The sequence below is a fragment of the Scyliorhinus torazame genome, chromosome 10, assembly GCF_047496885.1.
Source record: "Scyliorhinus torazame isolate Kashiwa2021f chromosome 10, sScyTor2.1, whole genome shotgun sequence".
Taxonomy (NCBI): domain Eukaryota; kingdom Metazoa; phylum Chordata; class Chondrichthyes; order Carcharhiniformes; family Scyliorhinidae; genus Scyliorhinus; species Scyliorhinus torazame.
In genome coordinates this window covers 119,086,076-119,111,811 of record NC_092716.1, presented here as the reverse complement: position 1 = coordinate 119,111,811, position 25,736 = coordinate 119,086,076, and the positions used below count along the sequence as shown (strand labels likewise).

Sequence of the window (25,736 nt, the reverse complement as noted above, 5' to 3'; positions counted from 1 at the left end):
ATTCCTCTTAGGCTTTGTTTTATCAGTTTGATACAACTAAGTGACTCACTGGACCAGTTCAGAGAGAATTTAAGCATCATTCACAGGCCTTTGGCCCATCGAGTCTGCACCTACAGGTGAATAACATCTAACCTACCTACCTAATCCCATTTAACAGCACTTGGCCCAGAGCCTTGATTGGTGTGGGTCTGGAGACACATGTAGCCAGACCTGGCGAGGACAGCAGATTTCCTCCTCTAAAGGACATGAGTGAACCAGATGTTTTTTACGACAATGGTCATTTCATCGCTCCTGCCTTTTACTCTATCACAGACCTCTTCAGTTTTCACTCCTCCTTGTTAACTCAGTTTCTATCTCCACTTGTGCCCCCTTAAGCACTATTTCCAGCATTTTCTGTTTTGACAACAATGTTATGATTTAGATGTTAAGTCTTCTTTTGTTTTTGGGTGGGACTTGATATGTAATACGATTACATTTAAATGACTTGGATGAGGAAGTGGAAGGGTGAGTTAGTAAGTTTGCCGATGACACGAAGGTTGGTGGAATTGTAGAGGGCTGTTACAGGTTACAACAGGACATTGACAGAGCTCGGCTGAGAAGTGGCAGATGGAGTTCAAATTGGATAAATGTGAAGTGATTAATTTTGGAAGATTGAATTTGAATGCTGAGTACAGGGTTAAAGGCAGGATTCTTGAAAGTGTGGAGGGACAGAGGGATCTTGGGGTCCACGTACATAGACCCCTCAAAGTTGCCACCCAGGTTGATAGGGTTGTTAAGAAGGCGTATGGTGTGTTGGCTTTCATTAACAGGGGGATTGAGTTTAAGAGCCGCGAGGTTTTGCTGCAGCTTTATAAAACCCTAGTTAGACCACACTTGGAATATTGTGTCCAGTTCTGCTCGCCTCATTATAGGAAGGATGTGGATGCTTTGGAGAGGGTACAGAGGAGATTTACCAGGATGCTGCCTGGACTGGAGGGCATGTCTTATGAATAAAGATTGAGGGAGCTACAGCTTTTCTCACTGGAGCGAAGAAGGCAGAGAGATGACTTAATAGAACAAGGTGATGAGAGGCATCGATAGCCAGAGACTTTTCCCTAGGGTGGAAATGGCTGTCATGAGGGTATATAATTTGAAGGTAATTGGAGGAAGGTATAGGGGAGATGTCAGAGGTAGGTTCTTTACACAGAGAGCGCTCTGTGTGTGTGTGTGTGTAATGCACTGCCAGCAGATGTGATGGAGTCAGAGTCATTAGGGACATTTAAGCGACTCTTGGACAGGCACATGGACAGCAGTAAATTGAAAGGGTTGTAGGTTAGGTTGATCTTAGGTTAGGATAAATGGTCGCACAGCATCGTGGGCCGAAGGGCTATGTTCTATGTACATCCAGTTTAGAGTTGTTTCCTCCCTCGTATTATCGTTTCCTTGTTGGCAGCACAGGAACAATACAATGTCCTTCTGGAACAGAAGCGGTTTACAGAATCCAAGTGCATTCCTGTTCCCGCCCGGCAGCAGCCCGCTCTCCGAAGCATTTGCCCCGACTGCCAGCTTTTGGCGACCCGCAGGAACCGTTTATATTTCATTTTCTTCAGTAAAGGCAGCAAGAACCGCACACTTTAGCCGTGGGAAATGCTGGCAGGAGTAAAGTCATTTGAAATACTCATGCCAGGTGAATGGGCTGGTCGTCTTTTTCACTTTTTGCAAAGTCACTTCCTGGATTACAACACGGTTTACGATCAGCTGACCCCGGCTCACATAAAACCGTGGGTGCGGTGATGATTGAGCAGAAAGAAGCTGTGCGGGGGACAGTGTGTGTGTGTGGAGCTGATCAATGGCTGAGAATAGTATCTTATACTGGGGCTCAGGCTCCCCGCCCTGCTGGAGGATCATGATCGCTCTCCAAGAAAAGAAACTGCATTCAATGCCGCAGAAATTACTGAGTTTCGACAAACAGGAGCACAAGTTACCGGAAGTCCTGGCCATAAACCCCAGGGGACAGGTAATACAAGTTTTATGTTCTGAACAGAATTCTGTGACTGATCAGAAGTCTGTATACGGTTCTATGCAGTTCCGTGTTCAGTACACTGCCTGGCTCAGCGGCCGAGAGAAGAAACCCGCCATTTTACAACTTAAAATCGAAAATAACAACTTTCCAATCATTCTCTTTCACCCAGTAACTGCTTTCATTTTGTCTCCATGTTTGTGCCCCAGCTTCCAAGCTTCAAGCATGAAGGTAATGTCGTGAATGAATCGTTGGCGGCCTGCATGTATCTGGAGGTAAGTGACAATGTGCTTGAGATCGAAACTGCACTTGGGTAGTTTCCCCGTGTTTCACATTCTCTACGTACGTCTGAGTTCCCCATCTGAGACACCAGGAGCTCCCCCTGAAGGTTCACAGAGTCTGTCACCCAGCCAAGACGGGAAATCTCAGCTAAAACCGCACAGAAGTTGAGAATCTGAAATAACATTGGAAAATGTTGCAAATACTCGGAGGAGCTGAGGAAATCATAGGGCTTCTGCAGGGTATTGATCGATAGTTTTCCCCGGAGATGGAGAATTCGTCGATGGACGGACTATGTAATGGCGAGCCGAGGGTAGGAAACCAGAATCCAAGTCGATTGAAACGTTCCGGTTCAGTGTGAGCCCAAGTGGCAGTGAGTCTATAGGGAAGGTGCGGGTACCCATAGCAACTAATGTATTTTATTTTGAGGAACTGACTGGTGTTAAAGGAAAAACTATTCTGTCGTAGAACAGGTTTAGCCAGGGAGAGGAGGTTGGGAATGTTTGGCGACTGGGTCTGTTCCAGGAAGAAGCAAGGGCCATCGAGTTGTAGGATTGAGGGGGGTTGGATGCCTCCGGTTCAGACAGGCCTGGAAACTGTTAATGAGCTAGAGGTCATCGGAAGATTCCTGGACATTGTTGGGTAGAAACTTTCAGGAAGAAAAATTAGAGTTAAGATAGCAAGACATCAGTTCAGTGGGGCAGGAACAGGCGAAAATAATGGGCCTATCAGGACAGTTCTGTTTGTGGATTTTGGGAAGGGGGTAGAAGGAGATTAAGGTAAATAATGTTTGAGGATGTGGATGGAAAATTTCCAGAGGAGACGAGGTAGTGGTCGTGCCTGGAAACTATGGCTTGATCTTTGGTAGTGTAGTGAGGTTATGGTCCAGATGCAGGCAGGAGAAGGTGTCAGAGGGTTGCCATTTGGTCTCCCCAAAGAAAAGATTGGCGTGTTTTCAGATGGCAACTGCCAGTGATTATTCTGCTTTCCCCATTTATAGCCCCACCTAGAATAATCTTTTTGTTTGTCCTATTACCACCATCTCTTGTCTTAGAATCATAGAATCCCTATAGTGCAGAATCCATTTGGCCCATCGAGTCTGCACCGACTGTCTGAAAGAGCAACCCACCCAGGCCCACTCCTCCGCCTTATCCCCTAACCTGCAGATGTTAGGGGGCACATTGGTTAGCACTGCTAGCTCACAGCACCAGGGACCCGGTTTCAGTTCTGGCCTCGAGTGACTATCTGTGTCGAGTTTGTACGTTCATCCCTTGTGTGCATGGGTTTCCTCCGGGTGCTCGGTTTCCTCCCATAGTTCAAAGACGTGCAGGTTAGGTGGATTGACCATGCTAAATTGCTCCTTCGTGTCCAGGGATGTACAGGTTAGGTTGTGAGGAGAGGGTGTTTTGGCCTCAACTGCTTCCTGTGGTAGTGAATTCCACAGGCTGACTACTCTCTGGGTGAAGAAACTTCTCCTCATCTCAGTTTCTAAATGGCCTACCCCGTATCCTTAGACTGTGACTCCTGGTTCTGGACACACCCACCATTGGGAACATCCTCCTTGTATCTACCCCGTCTAGTCCTGTAATAATTTTATAGGTTTCTATGAGATCCCCCTTCATTTTTCTGAACTCCAGCGAATACAATCCTAACCGACTCCATCTCTCCTCATGTGTTCATCCTGCCATCCCAGGAATCAGTCTGATAATCTTCAGCTGCACTTCCTCTATAGATAGAACATCCCTAAGGGGGCCACAACTGCACACAATATTCCAGGTGTGGCCTCACCAAGGCCCTGAATAATTGCAGCAAGGCATCCCTGCTCCTGCACTTGAATCCTCTCGCTATGAAGGCCAACATACCATTTAACCTCCTCACCACTTGCATGCTTCTATTCAGCGACTAGTGTTCAAGGGCAACCAGGTCTCATTGCACATTCCCCTTTCTCAATCCATTCTCATTCAGATAATCTGCCTTTCTATTTTTGCTACCAAAGCTCACATTTATCCACATGATACTGCATTTGCCCACTCACTTAACCTTCTCAAATCACACTAAAGCACCTCTGCACTCCTCCTCACAGCTCACCTCCCTCCCCTCCAACCCCAGATTTATGTCAAAATATGCATATTTTGGAGTTTCAGATATTTGCCAATCCTGGTGACAACGCAAGTTAGTGAGACTTGTGGCAGTCTGAACCGTCAGCCAGTCAGGCTGGAATAAGTGAGGAATGTCAAAGCCTTGGTGATTGCTTCTGACTGGAACAGACCTCCTCTCCCTCAGTTTGGGGGTAATTCTGTAGACGTGCTGAAGGGTACAAGGTGGGTTGTCAAATTGTTCTCCTCTTGTTCCATCTCTGCCCTGCTCACTACCTACAGAGCCTAGTGCCAGATGATTAGGAAACCCCCATTCACAAAGTAATCCGACAAGGAAACTCTACCAAACAAGACCAGCAAGCTGTTAGCTGCCCACCGTGACCTTGTAATGTATTGTGACCCCTCATATAATCTCACACATGCACCCAAGCTTCAGATCCAATGTTGAACTACAAGCAATTTTTAAATCATACTTTCCAAGGCTCTAACATCTGGAGTAATTGTGGGATGGAATTACTGCAGAGAACTCTATCGTTTTCTGATATTCAGATGTATCCAAGACTGTCACTGTTCCTCGGTTCTTTCAGATTCCACCTTTAGGAATCAGTCCCAGTAGCCTCCTGAGTGTGTCTTCAGCCCAAGAAAGGTTGTCACAATCTGTGTCCCCATAGATACCCAATGTACCTGAAGTATTGGCTTCTGCCCTGCTCCAATAATAGCGGTTTGTATCCCTGGAGTGTCAGACAGGGTTTTGTGCTCCATGCAATGGAATGGGACTTGAAATGACAACCATCTGATTCTGAGGCAGGGTTGCTATCACTGAGTCATGGCTGACACCTATGGTATGATGTGACTTTAAGAGTAGCATGCCATTATGGGAATTTGGCACCATGTTTGTTGATGTGTGCTTTGTATTAGTTTATATGATGGTGTGGAATTCCAGGTATCCTGTGTTAATGTTGCATTCACTGGTCTCTACAACAGTAGCTGCTGGGGCTTCTAGGGAGTAAAATCACTTTGTGTCAGAAGGAGTGATGGGGAAGGGTGAAAACCAGCAAGGATTCAATAAATAAAAATTAGTTGTAAATATAAAACCCACATTTCTTGAAATTTCTGCAGCGGAGCTAGTGTCCCTGCCAAGGTGTGTGCGTGAGGTCCTCAACTCTGTAGCATAGTTAGAACAGTGCAGAATTTGGCCCATCGATTTTGCACCGACCCTCTGAAAGTGCATTCTCGTCAGGCCTACTCCCTGCCCTATCCCCATGACCCCACCTAAGCTGCACATCTTTGGACCCTAAGGGGCCATTTATCATGGTCAATCCACCTAACCTGCACATCTTTGAACTGTGGGAGGAAACCCACACAAACACTGGGAGAAAATGCAAACTCTACACAACCACCCAAGGCTGGAATTGAACCCGGGTCCCTGGCAATTGAAAATTAATCTTCTAATCATAGGAAATTTTCAAAATAAATACCAAAAAGGTGAACCATTGAGAAGTTAGGACATTCCTGAAGATTTTGTAATCCAGCACTATGAACTGATAGCTAGCCCCAGTTGGGCAGAAAAATACTTACAGAGACTTGCTACTCCTTTTCAATTACTTCAGACCTTAATCCAATATCCCAAACTTATTTTTAAATTCCTTAAAACCGGTCTCCACAGACAAATGATTATTAATGCATTGGTGTACAGGTTTTGACTAACCCAGTTCTTAAAGCTATCAGGTTAAATGATGAAACCTCCTGGCAGCGTTGATATCTCTGCCAAAGTTACAGCAGCTACCAGTTAAACTAAGTCAATGTGCAGGAATGAGGGAGATGTGGGAAGGTATGGCCCATGTTACAATAAAGTCATATGAGTAAGTCAGTATGAAAATGAAGTTTCAAAGAGTTGGAAACATAATATTCCACCGGATTTCCTGATATTATTTCATGGGATGTCTCTTCTCTGCTTTACAGAGTCAGTTCAAATCCCAAGGCAACCCACTGATTCCAGATGCTCCAGCAGAACAAGCCCTGGTTTACCAGAGAATGTTTGAGGTCCTAACTCTACATCAGAAAATGGGTAAGTTTCTGACTGAAAGCGTAACTGTTACAATTCATTCAGGGTGTGATATTCCCAGCTGCTTTCTGAAGATAGGATTGTGGAGGGAGGGAAGGAAGGCGTGTTTGAGGTGGAGAGGTTGGTGGAGTGGTGTAGAAGAGCCAGATGAGAGGGGGTGTGGGGATAGTGGGGGCATGAAAAGAGGAAGGTTGTGCAGGAAGAAGGGGGGCAGCTGGGGGGTAGAAGGAGTGGAGGCAAATGCAGGAGAGAGGATAAGGAAGAGGTTATTTAGAAAACCATTTGCACAAAGCAGAGTGACTACACACCACACACTTGAGAAGGATAGCAAGAATAGTTTCTGTGGAGTAAGGATCCAAGTAATTCACCACACGCCGTTCCAACCCAGTCTGTGTCCGCACAGATTCCACTCATCAAACTACAATACAGCAAGTAATCCTGTGCAACTGACTGGAAACTGCACTGCTTTTGCTGTGTTTTCTCAGACTTCCCCGTTGGGAGTTGATTAACCGCAAGCAAGCTGTTTCTCATTGTTACTGTCACAGGAATTGTCCTGATGTTAGTGGTGAGTAGCTCCCTTGAATCACTGCAGGGCTCCAGCTCCAGCAATCGCTACAGCACTAGCATTCGAGTGAGAGGTTTACCAGTGTCATGTGAAGCAGAGACTGTTTTAATATCATTGTTATTCTACCTGCAGCTGATTTTGCATTCTACAATTGGAGGGTTCCAGAACCTGAGCGACATGAAACTGCACTGGCAAGAAATAAATCTGCACTGACGACCGAGTTTACTCTCTGGGAAGGATATCTAGGGAAGGTATGTTGCAATGCAATGAGGAGGGGGTGATTCTTCAGTTGTATGGAGCAGTGGTGATGCCCATTTGGAGAACTGCATTCGGTTTGGAGCACCACATCTCGGGAAGGAAACATTGGCTTTGGTGGGCATACTGCAAATGTTCACTAGAATGACCGTTGGGTTTACTGGGTTAATTTATGAAGAACAGTTGCATAAACACTGCTTGTATTCCCTCTACAACACTGAGAGGTGGACTATTTGAGGGCCTTAAAATCAGAAAAGAGGCAAGGTAGAAAAATGGTTTCTGAGGCAGGAGAGTCCAGAATGAGAGGACAAGTTTCTGTATTTGGAGCTAAGCTGTTCAGGAAAGAAATTAGGCAACACTTTTTGCACCGAGGGAATTGCAAGCATGTAATTTTCAAGAATGAACTTGATAGAATTTGTTGTGTAGGGTATTTTTAAAATTCATTCATGAGTTGCTGGCTTAGCCAGCATTTATTAACAATTACTCATTGCTCTTGAGAAGGTGGCGGTGAGTTACCCTTCTTGAACCGCTGCAGTCCGTGGTGTAGGTACACCCACCATGCTGCTAGGGTGGGAGTTTCAGGATTCTGATCCAGCGATAATAAAGCCAGGTGATGTAGTTTCAAGTCGGGATGGTGTGTGACTTTGAAGGGAACTTGCAGATGGAACTGTTTCCATATGTCTGCTGACCTTCTGTATCTATAAGGGAAGAGCTAGTGGGTTTGGGAGGTGCTGTCAAAGGAGCTTTGGATTGATGCTGCAGTGCATTTTATAAACGGTACATATTGCTGTCACTGAGAGACGGTGCTGGATGAGCTGCCAATCTGGACACTGTAGGAGTGACCAGTGTACAATCATTATGGAAATGAAGTCAGTTCTCACACTGAGAATACTTTGCATCATGTTGTCTGGCACTTGTACCGTGCAAAACGCAATACATGCAGATTAAAACTGAGTAACCATGGAACTGACCAATTCTGTTTCACACAGCCCGGAAGATCCAGACTGAGACTGACCAATCCTGTTCCACACAGCCCAGAGGTTCCGGACGGAGACTGACCACTCCTGTTCCACACAGCACAGCCCGGTAGATCTGGACTGAGACTGACCAATCCTCTTTCGCACAGCAGAGGATCCGGACTGAGACTGACCAATCCTCCTTCGCACATCCCAGTAGATCCAGACTGAGACTGACCAATCCTGTTTCACACAGCCCAGAGGATCCAGAATGAGACAGACCAATCCTGTTCCACACATCTCAGAGGATCCAGAGTGAGACTGACCAATCCTGTTCCACACAGCCCAGTAGATCCAGACTGAGACTGACCAATCCTGTTTCACACAGCCCAGAGGATACAGAATGAGACTGACCAATCCTGTTTTGCACAGCCCAGAGGATCCAGACTGAGACTGACCAATCCTGTTTCGCACAGCCCAGTAGATCCAGACTGAGACTGACCAATCCTGTTTCACACAGCCCGGTAGATCTGGACTGAGACTGACCAATCCTGTTACACACAGCCCAGAGGATCTGCACTGAGACTGGCCAATCCTGTTTCACATAGCCCAGTAAATCCAGAAAGAGACTGACCAATCCTGTTTCTCACAGCCCAGAGGATCCAGACTGAGGCTGACCAATCCGGTTTCTCACAGCCAAGCGGATCCAGACTGAGACTGACCAATCCTGTTTCTCACAGCCCGGTAGATCCGGACTAAGACTGACCAATCCTGTTTTGCATAGCCCGGTAGATCCGGACTAAGACTGACCAATCCTGTTTCGCACAACCCGGTAGATCCAGACTTAGAGACTGACCAATCCTGTTTCACACAGCCTGGTAGATCCGGACTAAGACTGACCAATCCTGTTTCAAACCTCAAATCGATACTGCCATTTTAAATTTACTATTATGATTTAAACCAATCTTGGCTTAATGTTTATTGGTGGGAATGAACAGAGACATCAGTCAACGTGATCTTCCAGAAGATTATCTGTTTCTGTACTGAGCAAAATGTACTCATTCTCCAGTTCCCACTTTGCTTTCAACTCCAAAGAAAAAACAAATAGCGTTGGCATATTAAGATTTCTGACACATTCATACCTTTCGATGGGATCACTCTATCATATTTACAGGTAGGACTGATGGTGCAACAAGGACTGTTGTCTGACAGAGCGAGTTGATGCCTCGAATAGGTGGTGTGGGAATGCAAAATGGAAACAAGAGCTCCCAAAGAAGGAACAGCATTAGACTGAATGCGAATGATGCCCTTGCACACAATTGTATACTGTGATCTCTGCTATTGTGTGTCAATAAGCAGCTGTAATCTCTCCTGCCTTCAGATGGGACCACGATCATATATAGCAGGGAAAAACTTCACCATGGCTGATGTCGTACTGTTCCCACAACTGGCCCTCTGTGTCAGATTTGGGTGAGTTACTGACTGCTGCACTGTTAAATATAAGATATCTCTATCAAAACTGCTGTCTGTTTAAACGTTTCAAAGTCCAACTTGGATTTGTTCAAATGTATTTTCACCAAGATGAGCTTTTCATCTTCATGAACAGCTCACATTTACACTGAGCTTTCTGTGAGGTTGGATGCATTACTGCTGATACACAATTGTGCCAGGCACTGCATTAACTGCCCAAATAGGTATTTATAAATTGCATGGTTGATGAAGTGATAATCATAATGAAGTAAAAAAGAACAGATTGTTGGGAGATATCCCACTTGACTTGAATCATGTCAAGTGAATCAGTGAAGTTTTCTGAGATTGGGATGGGGTGTTGAGCGGAGTCATTTTTTTTTTTCCATTCTTGGGATGTCCCTGAAAAGGCCAGCAATTTTAAATATATTTATATATATTATTATATATTATATATTTATATATATTATTATATATTATATATTTATATATATTATTATATATTATATATTTATATATATTATTATATATTATATATTTATATATATTATTATATATTATATATTTATATATATTATTATATATTATATATTTATATATATATTTTATTTCAAACACATAACATAACACCTGAAAATATCCATGGTACAAATGGTATGTTTATTTTTCCCCCTTTAATCCCTAGTGACAAATAATTCCTCAAACATGGACAGAAAAGGCTTCCACCGCACAGAACCCCCCTCCAACCACCTAAGGGTGAACTTTATCTTCTCCAACTGAAGAAATTCATACAAATCCCCCCCCCCCAACGGCGTTGTCGACCTCCAGTTCAATAATATCCGTTGCAGGTCAATCAAGAGAGGAGCAGGCCACAACATGAGCCCCCTGCAACCCTGGTGCCTCCGACACCCAAAAGTGCCACCGTCAATTCCGGAGTCATCTTGACCCACAATCCCCAGCAGGCTCTCTAACCCCTCCTCTCAAAAGCTGCCCAGTTTTGCACCCCTCCAGAACATGTGAACATTGTTTGCCTGTCATTTCGCACACATAGAATCTGCAGTGGAGAAGGAGGCCATTCAGCCCATCGAGTCTGCACCAACCCTTGGAAAGAGCACCCCATTCAAGCCCACAGCTCCACCCTTTTAGCAGAATAAGGTGGCATAGCCTCAAAATAAGGGGAAGTAGATTTAGGACTGAGCTTAGGAGGCACTTCTTCACCCAAAGAGTTGTGAATCTATTGAATTCCCTGCCCAGTGAAGCAGTTGAGTCTCCTTCATTAAATGTTTTCAAGATAAAGATAGTTTTTTGATGCATAAAGGGTTTTGACGAATAAAGGGTTATGGTGTTCGGACGGGAAAGTGAAGCTGAGTCCACAAAAGATCTCCTTGAATGGCGGAGCAAGCTCGAAGGGCCAGATGGCCTATTCCTGTAACCCAATGACCCCCCCCCCCCCCAACCTTTTGGACATTAAGGGGCAATTTAGCATGGTTAATCTACCAACCTGCACATCTTTGGCCTGTAGGAGGAAACCAGAGCACCCAGAAAAAACCCACGCAGACATGGGGAGAAAGTGCCAACTCCACACCCAGTCACCCGAGGCCAGAATTGAACCCGGGTCAGTGGAGCTGAGAGGCAACAGTTGCTAACCACCATGCTGCCCGTATCTATACCCCTGGGAAAACCCCACTCGTCCAGGTCCAAGTCATGTGGACCCTATGTATCACCCTTAAACTGTATAAGGCCCTTCCTCGTACAAGAGGAGGTCGGTCGAATTGATCTGACACATTATTTCACTCCAGACTCCCTACCCCATCTCGATCCCCAACTCCTCCTCCCACTTCTGCTTAATGCCTTCCATTTGTGCCATCCCTTTCTCCCCCTACCATCCATAGATACCCACAGTCCTCTCTTTCCCCCCCCACTCATCTGGGACCAGCAACTGCAGTAGTAACGTATACTTTTGCATCTAAGGAAACGAGGGCAGTTCCTTCTGCGCAAAGTCCTGCACCTGCCAGTTTCTAAACTCTCTCTCCCCCTCAGTAACTTGAACCTCTCTCGCCCTTCCTCCAACCCTGCAAACCTACCCTCTACAAACAGGTCCCTGACCCGCCGGTCCAACCCCGTCCCTCCCACCGCTGTCTCACCTTCTTGCCATTTGCTGCCCAATAATAAGCAACAGGTTTGGAGCACAAGCCCCACCTCTCCCTTTGCAACAAGGCCATATTGACCCACGGCGTCTTGCCCGCCCAAACAAACTGAGTTTATCCATCCTCCAGAAAAATGCCTTGGGAAGGAAAATTGGAAGGGATTGAAAAAGAAACTAGAACCTCGGCAACACAGTCGTCTTTGTCGCTTGTACCCTCCAGCATCAGATGCAAAGTCCACCTTTTCAGATCCCCTTTTAACACCATTACCAAACCTACCAGATTTCAGTTCTGCATAGTGACTCAATAATGCGCCACCTGAAACCCCAGATACCAAAATCTGACACTGGCCACCTTGCAAGGCAAGGCCCCCAAATTCACGCTTCTCCCCTGGATGTTCACTGGGAAGATCTCAGGGACGCATACAGTAGCCGTGCCCAAGCAACAAAGTTCAGCCCAAACCTCCCAACATTCTGGTGAATATTCTCTGCACCCGTTCCAGTGCAATCACATCATTCCTATAATGTGGCAACCAGAATTGCACACAGTGCTCCAGCTCTGACCTCACCAAAGTTCTATACAGCTCCATCATCATCTCCCTGCTTTTGTAATCCATGCCCCGATTGATGAAAGTGAGTGTCCCATATGCCTTTTTCACCATCCTATTAATCTGCCCTTCTGCCTTCAGAGATCTATGGACTCAGAACCTCCCAGTGTCCGACCTTTCATACTATACTTCCTTGTCAAATTGCTCCTTCCAAAGTGTATCATACACATTTTCCAGGGTTAAATTGCATCTGCCACTTATCCGCCATCCCGTCTATATCTTCCTGCAACCCAAAACACTCAACCTCATTGTTAACCACCCAGCCAATCTTTGTGTCATCGGCAAACACCCCACATAGTCACCTATGTCATTTATATAAATGTCAAACAATAAGGGGTCCAGCACGGATCCCTGTGATACGTCACTGGTTTCCAGACACTAAAGCAGCCATCTATCATCACCCTCTGTCTCCTACCGCTAAGCCAATTATGAAGCCACATTATCAAAACACCCTGAATCCCATGTGCATTTGACTTCTTAATAAGTCTCCCACATGGGACCTTGTCAAAGGCTTTGCTAAAATCCATGTAAACTACATCAACTGCACTACCCTCATCTATACATTTGGTTACAAGCTCAAAAAATTCAATCAAATTTGTTAGGCATGACCTCCCTCTGTCACATCCGGCACACACCCCTCCAATCGCCCCGCCAAAGGCCCGAAAGATGTGTTGTTAGGTGACTTGGACATTCTGAATTCTCCCTCAGTGTACCGAACAACCAGCGTAATGTGGCGACAAGTGATTTTCGCAGTAACTTCATTATAGTGTTAATGTAAGCCTACTTGTGACACGAATAAAGATTACTGTTACTAACCGCTTGGCCAGCACTTTCCCATCCGTATTCAGCAACGAGATGTGCCTATAAGCCACTCATTCCATCAGATCCTTGTCCTTTTTCGGGATCCACAAAGTAGACACCTGCGCCAGTATAAAAAGCCTCCCAATACCTAATTTATTTCCCCAGCTCCATCACACACCCCGCCTACTGCCCTCACCTGCACAATTTCCCTTGCCTCAGCTGGTGGGCTAGTAGATGATTGGCTTTCTCCTCCTACTCATATTGCACCCTTTTAGCTGGCGTAGCTGACCCACCGCCTTCCCAGTTATAGCCAATCAAACTGCTGTGCAGGGGCCACCGAATGCTACCCTGGGTCCACCCATAAAGGCCACCCCGTCCGTTCTCGCCCAAACTGAACCGACATGCCAACTGAGTCACCATCTCTTCTCCCCCACCCCCAAATTGCTTCCATTCACTAGCATATCCTGCAAGTATGTCAACTCCCACTTGGAGACCCAACCAAAGGACCCCTCCAACCTACCTATACCCCCATTCTGCTTGCACTGTAAGAACATAGAACATTACAGCGCAGTACAGGCACTTCGGCCCTCAATGTTGCGCCGACCTGTGAAACCACTCTATTCCCTTGTTGTCGATATGTCTATCCAGTGACCATTTGAATGTCCTTAGTGTTGGCGAGTCCACTACTGTTGCAGGGAGGGCATTCCACGCCCTTGCTACTCTCTGAGTAAAGAACCTACCTCTGACATCTGTCTTGTATCTATGTCCCCTCGTGCTAGACATCACCATCAGAGGAAAAAGGTAAGGTCCCTTCTTCGAACCACCCCATGTCCTGCCTGCCTCGTGCATCATACCATTAATTTCCCTCAAAGGGGAGAGCAGCCTATGATCCTTGGTGACTGTTGTAACCTCAATGGAATTCCTGGGATCAAGACCATGGGATCATGATCTCCCCAGAATATGAACTTTCCTTTAAGGGAGCGGGGCTTCCCCTTAACAAGGAGAGCTCTAATCCATGTAAAAATCCTGACCTGGGTGCAGATCGGGGAAGGAGACCCTTCGGGGAGTGGAGGAATTGTTTCATAATCACCTTGTTCATTATTTTCTACCTATCATCTCTGCTTACTGCGGATTCAGCAGGGACTATGGCAATTGTCATGGCTACTGGTCTGTCCTTGCAATACTTCTACTATGTTCTGATGTTTTGGGTGAAACTTCTAATTGTTAACCTGAGCTTCTACAATCCTTCTTTGTGCCCCTTCTCTTACCTCCCAGTCATTTAAGATGTAGGAACAGAACTTGGTCCAACGAGTCTGCTCCGCCATTCAACCTTGACTGATATTTTTCTCATCCCCATAACCCCTGATCCCCTTATTGATCAAAAACTTATCTATCTCTGTCTTAAAGACACTGTGATTTGGCCTCCACAGCCTTCTGTGGCAAAGAGTTCCACAGATTCCCCACCCTCTGGCTGAAGAAATTCCTCCTCCTCTCTGTTTTGAAGGATCGTCCCTTTAGTCTGAGATTGTGTCCCCTTGTGGTTTTTCCTGCAAGTAGAAACATCCTCTCTACGCCCACTCTATCCAGGCCTCGCAGTATCCTGGTACGTTTCAATAAGATCCTCCCTCATCCTTCTAAACTCCAATAAGTATAGACCCAGAGTCCTCAACCGTACCTCATATGACAAGCTGGATCCCTTCATTCCAGGGATCATTTCTTGTGAACCTCCTCTGGACTCTTTCCAAGGCCAGCACATCCTTCCTTGGATGCAGGGCCCAAAACTGCTCACAATACTCCAAATGGGTCTGATCAGAGCCTTGTAGAGCCTCAGAAGTACATATATGCTCTAGTATTCTAGCCCTCTCTACATAAATGCTAACATTGCAATTGCCTCCCTAACTGCTAACTGAACCTGCATGTTAACCTTAAGAGAATCTTGAACAAGTCCCTTTGTGCTTCTGGTTTCCTAACCTACACTACGCCATTATCATCCATATGCTTATCCAGTAAACTTTTAAATGCCCTCAATGTTGACGAGTTCACTACTATTGCAGGTAGGGCATTCCACGGCCTCACCACTTTGCGTAAAGAACCTACCTCTGACCTCTGTCCTATATCTATTACCCCTCAGTTTAAGGCTATGTCCCCTCATGCTAGCCATTTCCATCCGCAGGAGAAGGCTCTCGCTGTCCACCCTATCTAACCCCCTGATCATTTTGTATGCCTCTATTAAGTCTCCTCTTAACCTTCTTCTCTCTAACGAAAACAACCTCAAATCCATCAGCCTTTCCTCATAAGATTTTCCCTCCATACCAGGCAACATCCTGGTAAATCTCCTCTGCACCCGCTCCAAAGCTTCCAGGGATATCAGAGGTAGGTTCTTTACCCAGAGAGTAATGGAAGCATGGAATGCACTGCCTGTGGAAGTAGTTGAGTCGGAAATATTAGGGACCTTCAAGCAGCTATTGGATAGGTACATGGATTACGGTAAAATGATATAGTGTAGATTTATTTGTTCTTAAGGGCAGCACGGTAGCATTGTGGATAGCACAATTGCTTCACAGCTCCAGGGTCCCAGGTTCGATTCCGGCTTGGGTCACTGTCTGTGCGGAGTCTGCACGTCCTCCCCGTGTCTGCGTGGGTTTCCTCCGGGTGCTCCGGTTTCCTCCCACAGTCCAAAGATGTGCGGGTTAGGTGAATTGGCCAATGATAAATTACCCTTAATGTCCAAATTGCCCTTGGTGTTGGATGGAGGTGTTGAGTTTGGGTAGGGTGCTCTTTCCAGGAGCCGGTGCAGACAAGAAGGGCCGAATGGCCTCCTTCTGCACTGTAAATTCAATGATAATCTATGATTAATCTAGGACAAAGGTTCGGCACAACATCGTGGGCCGACGGGCCTGTTCTGTGCTGTATTTTCTATGTTCTATGTCCTTCCTATAATGCGGTGACCAGAACTGTACGCAATACTCCAAATGCGGCCGTACCAGAGTTTTGTACAGCTGGAACATGACCTCATGACTCCGGAACTCAATCCCTCTACCAATAAAGGCCAACACTCCATAGGCCTTCTTCACAACCCTATCAACCTGGGTGGCAACTTTCCGGGATCTATGTACATGGACACCTAGATCCCTCTGCTCATCCACACTTCCAAGAACTTTACCATGAGCCAAATATTCCGCATTCCTGTTATTCCTTCCAAAGTGAATCACCTCACACTTCTCTACATTAAACTCCATTTGCCACCTCTCAGCCCAGCTCTGCAGCTTATCTATGTCCCTCTGTAACCTGCTGCATCCTTCCGCACTGTCGACAACACCACCGACTTTAGTGTCGTCTGCAAATTTACTCACCCACCCTTCTGCGCCCTCCTCTGGGTCATTGATAAAAATGACAAACAGCAACGGCCCCAGAACAGATCCTTGTGGTACGCCACTTGTAACTGAACTCCATTCTGAACATTTCCCATCAACCACCACCCTCTGTCTTCTTTCAGCTAGCCAATTTCTGATCCACATCTCTAAATCACCCTCCATCCCCAGCCTCCGTATTTTCTGCAATAGCCTACCGTGGGGAACCTTATCAAACGCTTTACTGAAATCCATATACACCACATCAACTGCTCTACGCTCGTCTACCTGTTCAGTCACCTTCTCAAAGAAGTCGATAAGGTTTGTGAGGCATGACCTACCCTTCACAAAGCCATGCTGACTATCCCTAATCATATTATTCCTATCTAGATGATTATAAATCTTGTCTCTTATAATCCCCTCCAAGACTTTACCCACAACAGGCTCACCGGTCTATAGTTGCCGGGGTTGTCTCTACTCCCCTTCTTGAACAAAGGGACCACATTTGCTATCCTCCAGTCCTCTGGCACTATTCCTGTAGCCAATGATGACATAAAAATCAAAGCCAATGGCCCAGCAATCTCTTCCCTGGCTTCCCAGAGAATCCAAGGATAAATCCCATCAGGCCACGGGGACTTGTCTATTTTCAGCCTGTCCAGAATTGCCAACACCTCTTCCCTACGTACCTCAATGCCATCTATTCTAATAGCCTAGGTCTCAGCATTCTCCTCCACAACATTCTCTTTTTCCTGAGTGAATACTGACGAAAAATATTCATTTAGTATCTCGCCTATGTCTTCAGACTCCACACACAACTTCCCATCCCTGTCCTTGACTGGCCCTACTCTTACCCTAGTCATTTGCTTATTCCTGACGTACCTATAGAAAGCTTTTGGGTTTTCCTTGATCCTACCTGCCAAATACTTCTCATGTCCCCCTCCTTGCTCGTCTTAGCTCTCTCTTTAGATCCTTCCTCGCTACCTTGTAACTATCAAGCGCCCCAACTGAAACTTCACTCCTCATCTTCACATAGGCCTTGTGGATACCTTGCCCCGTCCCAATGTATTAATGTTTTAAAAGGAGCCAATTGAATTGAAGAAAGTGAATTTATTAACTACTAAACATGAGAAAAATAATAAAACGCACGCACACCGAATAGAAACCAGGAGAGTTCGGCAACCGGCGGGGGCGGGATTCACGCCAGCCCCCGGCGATTCTCCGACCCCCCCCCGCCGGGGTCGGAGAATCGCCGGGGGCTGGCATGAATCCCTCCCCCGCCGGTTGCCGAACTCTCCGGCACCGGATATTCGGCGGGGGCGGGAATCGCTCCGCACCGGTTGGCGGGCCCTCCCGCGCGATTCTCCAGCCCGGATGGGCCGAAGTCCCGCAGCTAAAATGCCTGTCTCGCCGGCGTAGATTAAACCACCTACCTTACCGGCGGGACAAGGCGGCGCGGGTGGGATCTGGGGTCCTGGGCGCGGGGCGCCCCTACGGTGGCCTGGTCAGCGATCCGGGCCCACCGATCCGCGGGGGGGCCTGTGCCATGGGGGCACTCTTTCCCTTCCGCCTTCGCCACGGTCTCCACCATGGCGGAAGCAGAAGAGACTCCCTCCAATGCACATGTGCGGGAATGCCCTCAGCGGCCGCTAACGCTCCCGCGCATGCGCCGCCCGGAGATGTCATTTCCGTGCCAGCTGGTGGGGCACCAAAGGCCTTTTCCGCCAGCTGGCGGGGCGGAAATTCGTCCGGCGCCGACCTAGCCCCTTAAGGTTGGGGCTCGGCCCCCAAAGCTGCGGAGCATTCCGCACCTTTGGGGCGGCGCGATGCCCGACTGATTTGCGCCGTTTTGGGCGCCAGTCGGCCGTCATCGCGCCATTTCCGGAGAATTTAGCCCCAGAAGTGACTCCAAAAATATGGTTTTTAAAAAGCATATACAAATCAGTCATTGGCTCATCCGTGAGGAGTAGGCCAACTTTGTGACCACTTGAGATTTGTGATTCCAGTACTGCTGACTTCAGTAGTTGATTTCAAAATTCCCAGGTCATGCAGTCTAGCTGAGAAGTTGTCCTGCTTCCCTTTCTTTTCTTTTTTCATGATCTTTTTTTGTCACAAGTAGGCTTACATTGATACTGCAATGAAGTGACTGTGAAAGGCCCCCTAGTTGCCACATTCCGGCGCCTGTTCGGGTACACGGAGGGAGATTTCAGAATGTCCAAATGACCTAACAGCACATCTTTCGGGACTTGTGGGAGGAAACCAGAGCACCTGGAGAAACCCATGCAAACACTGGGAGAACGTGCAGACTCCGCACAGACAGCCCAAGCCGGGAATCGAACCTGGGACCCTAGTGCTGTGAAGCAACAATGCTAACCACTGTGCTACCATGCCGCTGTAGCTTTGCTGGCTTGGCTGCTTTTCAACACTCTGGGAGAGAGCAAGATTTAAAATTTTCCTACAGGATGTAATTCTTGCTGCGATGATAATCTGCTTCCATTTTCAACACCGGAATTGGCAGTTTACATTGGCATTGCTTTTTCATTTGAAGTGTCTGTTTGAGAAAGGGTATAACATTCCACTGTCTCTCTCTTTGTACCACCCACGCAGGAACTACTCAGACAGGCACTGAATTTTACATTCTCAGAATTTACATCCTCAGCCATCTTTGGCTTGTGTGCCCATTTTTAAAAGCTCATGTCTCATTTAAAAGTCCAATATCGAACAAAAGAAAAATACAGCACCGGAATATGCCCTTTGGCCCTCCGCTGACCATGTTGTCCATTTATCCTCCTATTCCCATCCAAGTCATGTATTTGTTTAAACGTCACTATCGTCCCTGCTTCCACCACCTCCCCCAGCAGCGAGTTCCAGGCATCCTCCACCCTCTGTGTAAAAACACTTCCCTCGCACATCTACTCTAAACTTTGCCCCTCACACCTCAAACCTATATCCCTTAATAATTAACTCTTCCACCCTGGATAAGAGCTTCTGACTATCCACTCCGTCCATGCCCCTCATAATTTTGTAGACTTCTATCAGGTCGCCCCTCAAACTCCGTTTTTCCAGTGAGAACAAACTGAGTCTATCCAACCTCTCCGCAGAGCTAACACCCTGCAGACCAGGCAACATCCTGGTAAACCTCTTCTGTACTCTCTCCAAAGCCTCCACATCCTTCTGGTACTGTGGCAACCAGAATTGAACACTATATTCCAAGTGTGGCCTAACTAAGGTTCTGTACGTAACTCATGGTTTGCTCCGATATCATCAGGATAGCATCAAGTCCTATTCATTCATTCTCCGTGTGCTCACTGACCTACACTGGCTCTTGGATTGTTACAGACTCTATTTTAAAATTCTTATTCTTGTCTACAAAATCCCTTTGTGATCACAGCTCTCCCCATGTCTGTAATCTCCTCCAGTCCTACATCTTTCAGAGATCTTTACACTCATCCCGTTCTGGCTGCTTGTGCACTTCCAGGTTTAATTGTCCCACCGTTAGTGGCTTTGCTGTCATCCGCCTACCCCCTAAGCTCTAGAATTCTGTTCTCAAACCTCTCTACTCCCTTTAAGACATTCCTCAAATCCTACCTCTTTTTTCCAAGCTTTTGGTCACCTGTTCTTTCACTTCCTTACATGTTCAGTATCAAATTTTGTTTGAAAATTTTGCTGTAAAGTAGCTTCGGACATTTTACTATGATGGGGGACACAGTGGTTAGCACTGCTGCTTCATACCAGGGATCCGGGTTCCATTCCGGCCTTGGGTGACTGTGTGGAGTCAGTACATTCTCCTTGAGTTGGCGTGGATTCCTCCGGGTGCTCCGGTTTCCTCCCGCAGTCCAAAGATGTGCAGGTTAGTTGGATTGGCCATGATAAATTGCCCCTCTGGGTGGGTTGCAGGAATAGGGCAGGCGATTTGGCCTAGGAAGAGAGGTATTTCAAAGGGTCATTGCTGACTCAATGGGCCGAATGGCCTCCTGCACGGTAGAAATTCTATGAAGGAACTTGCTGGTGCTTGTTATAGTTGTGGTTCCTGCATTCACTTCTCTTTTTTTTTTAAACTGAGAGTAACCAATTTTTTTTTCCAATTAAGGGACAATTTAGCATGGCCAATGCACCTAACCTGCACATCTTTGGGTTGTGGGGATGAAACCCACGCAGACATGGGGAGAATGTGCAAACTCCACATGGACAGTGACCAAGGGCTGTGATTCGAACCCGGGTCCTCTGCGCCATAGTCCCAGTGCTAAGCACTGCTGCCCTCCTGCATTCACTTCTAATCTTCACTCTTGCCCTTCCTGCCTCCCCACTACACTTAGTTTGAGAGATGGCCGAGCAAAATCTGCCAGTGTAGCTGCAATTTTAGTGTTGTTGTTCACTCCTTGGTGAGGAAGGAAATGAGAGCGAGGGCGAGATTCTCCAGCTGCATTCTGCTCTCGCTTGAGCAAAGCGCGGCTGGTAAATGCTAGGAAAAGCTTCCGGCAATCCTTCGCACCTCGCGGAATTCACCGAAGTCCCGCAAGGTGTGGTACCGGAACCCTGCCCCAATTGGGCAGGACTGAATGATGCTCGGCGGTAGGTGGTAAACCTACTTATGACCTACCTGCGCGGGATCCACCGACCTCTCTCAATTCTTCGGCCTCCCCAGGGAGGCTACAGCTGGGCAACGATCAATGCCGGTCCACACAAATGTGGACCGGATGGAACGGCACCTGGGGGTTTCTCAGGCCATCGGAGGCCCCTGGATTGTCAGGCAAGTGCAGGGTAGCTCCCTGGAAGTTGGGCACCTTGGCCCAGATGGCATTGCCATGCCAGCAGGAGCACTGCTTGGGTGCAAGGGTGACAGTGCAAGGGTGCCCGAGTGCTAGGGTGGCACTGCCAAGCATCGGGGGCGAAGGGGTCCATGCCCATGAAATACAAAGAAAAGTACAGCACAGGAACAGGCCCTTCGGCCCTCCAAGCCTGTGCCGACCATGCTGCGTCTAAACCTAAAATCACCTACACTTCCAGGGTCCGTATCCCTCTATTCCCATCCTATTCATGTATTTGTCAAGATGCCCCTTAAATGTCACTATCGTCCCTGCTTCCACCACCTCCTCCGGCAGCGAGTTCCAGGCACCCACTACGCTCCTGTGTATTAAAAAAAAAAAACCTTGCCTTGCATATCTCCTCTAATCCTTGCCCCTCGCACCTTAAACCTATCCCCCTCATAATTGACCCCTCTACCCTGGGAAAAAGTCTCTGACTATCCACTCTGTCATGCCCCTCATAATTTTGAAGATCTCCAACAGGTCGCAACCTTCTTCGTTCCAGTGAGAACAAATCAAGTTTATTCAACCGCTCCAATTAGCTAATGCCCTCCATACCAGGCAACATTCTGGTAAATCTCTTCTGCATGAGGGACCTTGTCAAAGGCCTTACTGAAGTCCATATGGACAACATCCACTGCCCTACCTGCATCAATCATCTTTGTGACCTCCTCGAAAAACTCTATCAAGTTAGTGAGACACAACCTCCCCTTCACAAAACCGTGCTGCCTCTCACTAATACGTCCATTTGCTTCCAAATGGGAGTTGATCCTGTCTCGAAAAATTCTCTCCAGTAATTTCCCTACCACTGACATTAAGGCTGCCCGGCCTGTAGTTCCCTGGATTATCCTTGCTACCATTCTTAAACAAAGGAACAACATTGGCTATTCTCCAGTCCTCCGGGACATTCCCTGAAGACAGTGAGGATTAAAAGATTTCAGTCAAGGCCTCAGCAATTTCCTCTCTTGTGTCCTTCAGTATTCTGGGGTAGATCCCATCAGGCCCTGGGGACTTATCCACCTTAACATTTTTCAAGACGCCCAACACCTTGTCGTTTTGGATCTTAATGTGACCCAGGCTATCTACGCACCCTTCGCCAGACTCAACATCCACCTATTCCTTCTCTTTGGTGAATTCTGATGCAAAGTATTCATCTAGTGCCTTGCCCATTTCCTCTGGTTCCACACATCGATTCCCTCCCCTGTCCTTCAGTGGGCCAACCCTTTCCCTGGCTACCCTCTTGCTTTTTATGTACGAGTAAAAAGCCTTGGGATTTTCCTTAACCCTATTTGCCAATGACTTTTCGTGACCCCTTCTAGCCCTCCTGACTCCTTGCTGAAGTTCCTTCCTACTTTCCTTGTATTCCACGCAGGCTTCGTCTGTCCCCAGCCTTGTAGCCCTGACAAATGCCTCCTTTTTTCCTTTTGACGAGGCCTCGTTATCCAAGGATCGCGAAATTTGCCATATTTATCCTTCTTCCTCACTGGAACATGCCGGTCCTGAATTCATTTCAACTGACATTTAAGCCTCCCACATGTCAGATGTTGATTGACCCTCAAACCTCCGCCTCCAATCTAGGTTTTTCAGTTCCCGCCTGATATGGTTATAATTCGCCTTCCCCCAATTTAGCACATTCACCGAGGACCACTCTTATCCCTGTCCACCAGCACTTTAAACTTACTGAATTGTGGTCACTGTTCCTGAAATGCTCCCCTACTGAAGCTTCTACCACCTGGCCGGGCTCATTCCCCAATACCAGATCCAGTACAGCCCCTTCCCTAGTTGGACTATCGACATATTGTTTTAAGAAGCCCTCCTGGATGCTCCTTATAAACTCTGCCCCGTCCAAGCGAGTCCCAGTCAATATTGGGGAAGTTAAAGTCTCCCATCATAACAACCCTGTTGCTTTTACTCCTTTCCCAAATCTGTCTACCTATCTGCTCCTCTATCTCCCACTAGCTGTTGGGTGGCCTGTAGTAAACCCCCAACATTGTGACTGCACCCTTCTTATTCCTGATCTCTACCCATATAACCTCACTGCCCTCTGAGGTGTTCTCTCGCAGTACAGCTGTGATATTCTCCCCAACCAGTAGTGCAACTCCTCTGTCCCTTTTACCTCCCCCCTCTATCCCACCTGAAACATCTGAATCCTGGAATGTTTAGCTGCCAATCCTGCCCTTCCCTCAACCAGGTCACTGTAATGGCAACAACATCATCGTTCCAAGTACTAATCCAAGCTCTAAGTTCATCTGCCTTATCTGTTATACTTCTTGCATTAAAACATATGCACTTCAGGCCACCAGTCCCGCTGTTTTCACAACATCTCCCTGTCTGCTCTTCTTCAGAGCCACAGTGGCCCTAGTTCTCCCTCAATTGTTTCACCTTCTGACCTATTGCTCCGGTGCCCACCCCCCTGCCATACTAGTTTAAACCCTCCCGTGTGACACCAGCAAACCTCGCGGCCAGGATATTTATGCCTCTCCAGTTTAGATGCAACCCGTCCTTATATAGGTCACACCTGCCCCGGAAGAGCTCCCAGTGTTCCAGATAACTGAAACCCACCCTCCTGCACCAGCTGTTTAGCCACGTGTTTAGCTGCTCTCTCTCCCTATTTCTAGCCTCACTGGCCCGTGGCACAGGGAGTAATCCCGAGATTACAACCCTTGAGGTCCTGTCTTTTAACTTTGTGCCTAGCTCCCTGAACTCCTGCTGCAGGACCTCATCCCCCTTCCTGCCTATGTCGTTAGTACCAATATATACCAGGACCTCTGCCTGTTTGCCCTCTCCCTTCAGGATGCCCGCTACCCGTTCTGAGACATCCTGGACCCTGGCACCAGGGAGGCAACATACCACCCTGGAGTCTGGAGGGGCTGGTTTAGCACAGGGCTAAATCGCTGGCTTTGAAAGCAGACCAAGGCAGGCCAGCAGCATGGATCAATTCCCGTGCCAGCCTCCCCGACAGGCGCCGGAATGTGGCGACTAGGGGCTTTTCACAGTAACTTCATTTGAAGCCTACTTGTGGCAATGAGCGATTTTCATCTTTTTCATCTCTTTCACGTCCACAAAAGCAGAAATCTGGGTGGGGAGGGGGGGGGTTTGAAGGGTGGGGTGTGCAGGGCAGGTAAGTAGGGGCCTCTGGGAGGGTGTCCTAGAAGGAAGGGGTCCGGTAAGGGGGCTTGGGTGGGCCTGAAGAGGTGGGACCCTCAGGGACCCCATAGCGTGGTGTCTTCACTTGAGGGGTGTGGGGCAGTGTCTAGTGTATGGAAGGGGTTACATTACCAAGGGATATGGGGGACCCACAAGCTCACTTAATGATCGGGTCATCCTTTCAAAATGGCGGCCTGATCGCTGAGCTCCGCTCCCCAGTGCTAACAAAATTTCTAATTCTGCCCTGGTGAGAAACTTCTCAGGACACAAATGTCATTGAATAGAGGTGGCGGGAAACTCTGGAAAAACCCGCCACAAATGGAAATTCTTTGGGAGAATTGTGCCCAGAGTCCAATTTCCAATTTACAGAGTTGGAGGAATGAAGCTCACTGATTAGGTCCAAAATGATGTTGGGCTCAAGGAGATTAAAGGGGCTGAATGTCTTACTGCTGGAGGCCTGAAAACCTGATTTAAAACCTACAATGCTAAAGTTATAACAATATTTTTTATTTTGGATTGTAGATTGTCGCAGAAAAGATATCCCTGCCTGCTAGATTATTACAATCGTGTGAAGGAGCGGCCTAGTATCCAGACTACCTGGCCTCCTCACTGGAGGGAGACTCCTCCTACTATGGACCCTCTGAAAGACGTCTGAACTCCCACCCACAACCACCTTGTTCTCGGCCTTGATTCACTTATAATAACACATTCCGTCTGGACTAGAGTAATCGGGAGTTCAGGAAAACATTTTTGATGAAATATATTCTGTTTTATAGAGAAATGGAGAGTTTAAATTTGAGCATGGTGTAGTGTTTAATGTTGGTACTGCACACTTTATTAAATACATATGACCTGAATGGGTTGTGTTCATTTCAAAGAGTGGGTATCGGAGTATGAACATTACACGAAGAAGTGGGAATTTATACCAAAAATAAATGTTCCTCTTAAGTTGGTATGTTTGTATGGTGGGAGCCATCCGCTGGCGGGAAGTAGCACAGGGGGGTACTATCTGGCAGGCTGGGTCCGCGCGCAGCTGGTGCCATGTTGTACGACGCGACTGCTGCAGGTCGTCGCCGTGCACATGTGCGCCCACGGCCCCTGCAATTCTGCGGCAGTTTCGGTCAGGAACACGGGAGTTTTACGTGGCGTGGCTGCTAGCCCCCCCAACCACCCCCCACCACCCGGCAGAGCATCGGTGTGGGG

The 25,736-nt window shown here is 47.3% G+C and overlaps 1 protein-coding gene across 1 annotated transcript; it reads left to right on the top strand.

The window, feature by feature from the left end:
* The first annotated feature begins 1,742 nt into the window (after window positions 1-1,742).
* Window positions 1,743-25,390, top strand: LOC140430889 (glutathione S-transferase A-like). The gene is made up of 6 exons (XM_072518666.1): window positions 1,743-1,996; window positions 2,209-2,274; window positions 6,337-6,442; window positions 7,137-7,255; window positions 9,597-9,685; window positions 25,056-25,390. Exons 1-6 carry the CDS (start codon window positions 1,829-1,831, stop codon window positions 25,186-25,188), a joined length of 681 nt encoding a protein of 226 aa, XP_072374767.1. The 5' UTR covers window positions 1,743-1,828; the 3' UTR covers window positions 25,189-25,390.
* Window positions 25,391-25,736: the final 346 nt, after the last annotated feature.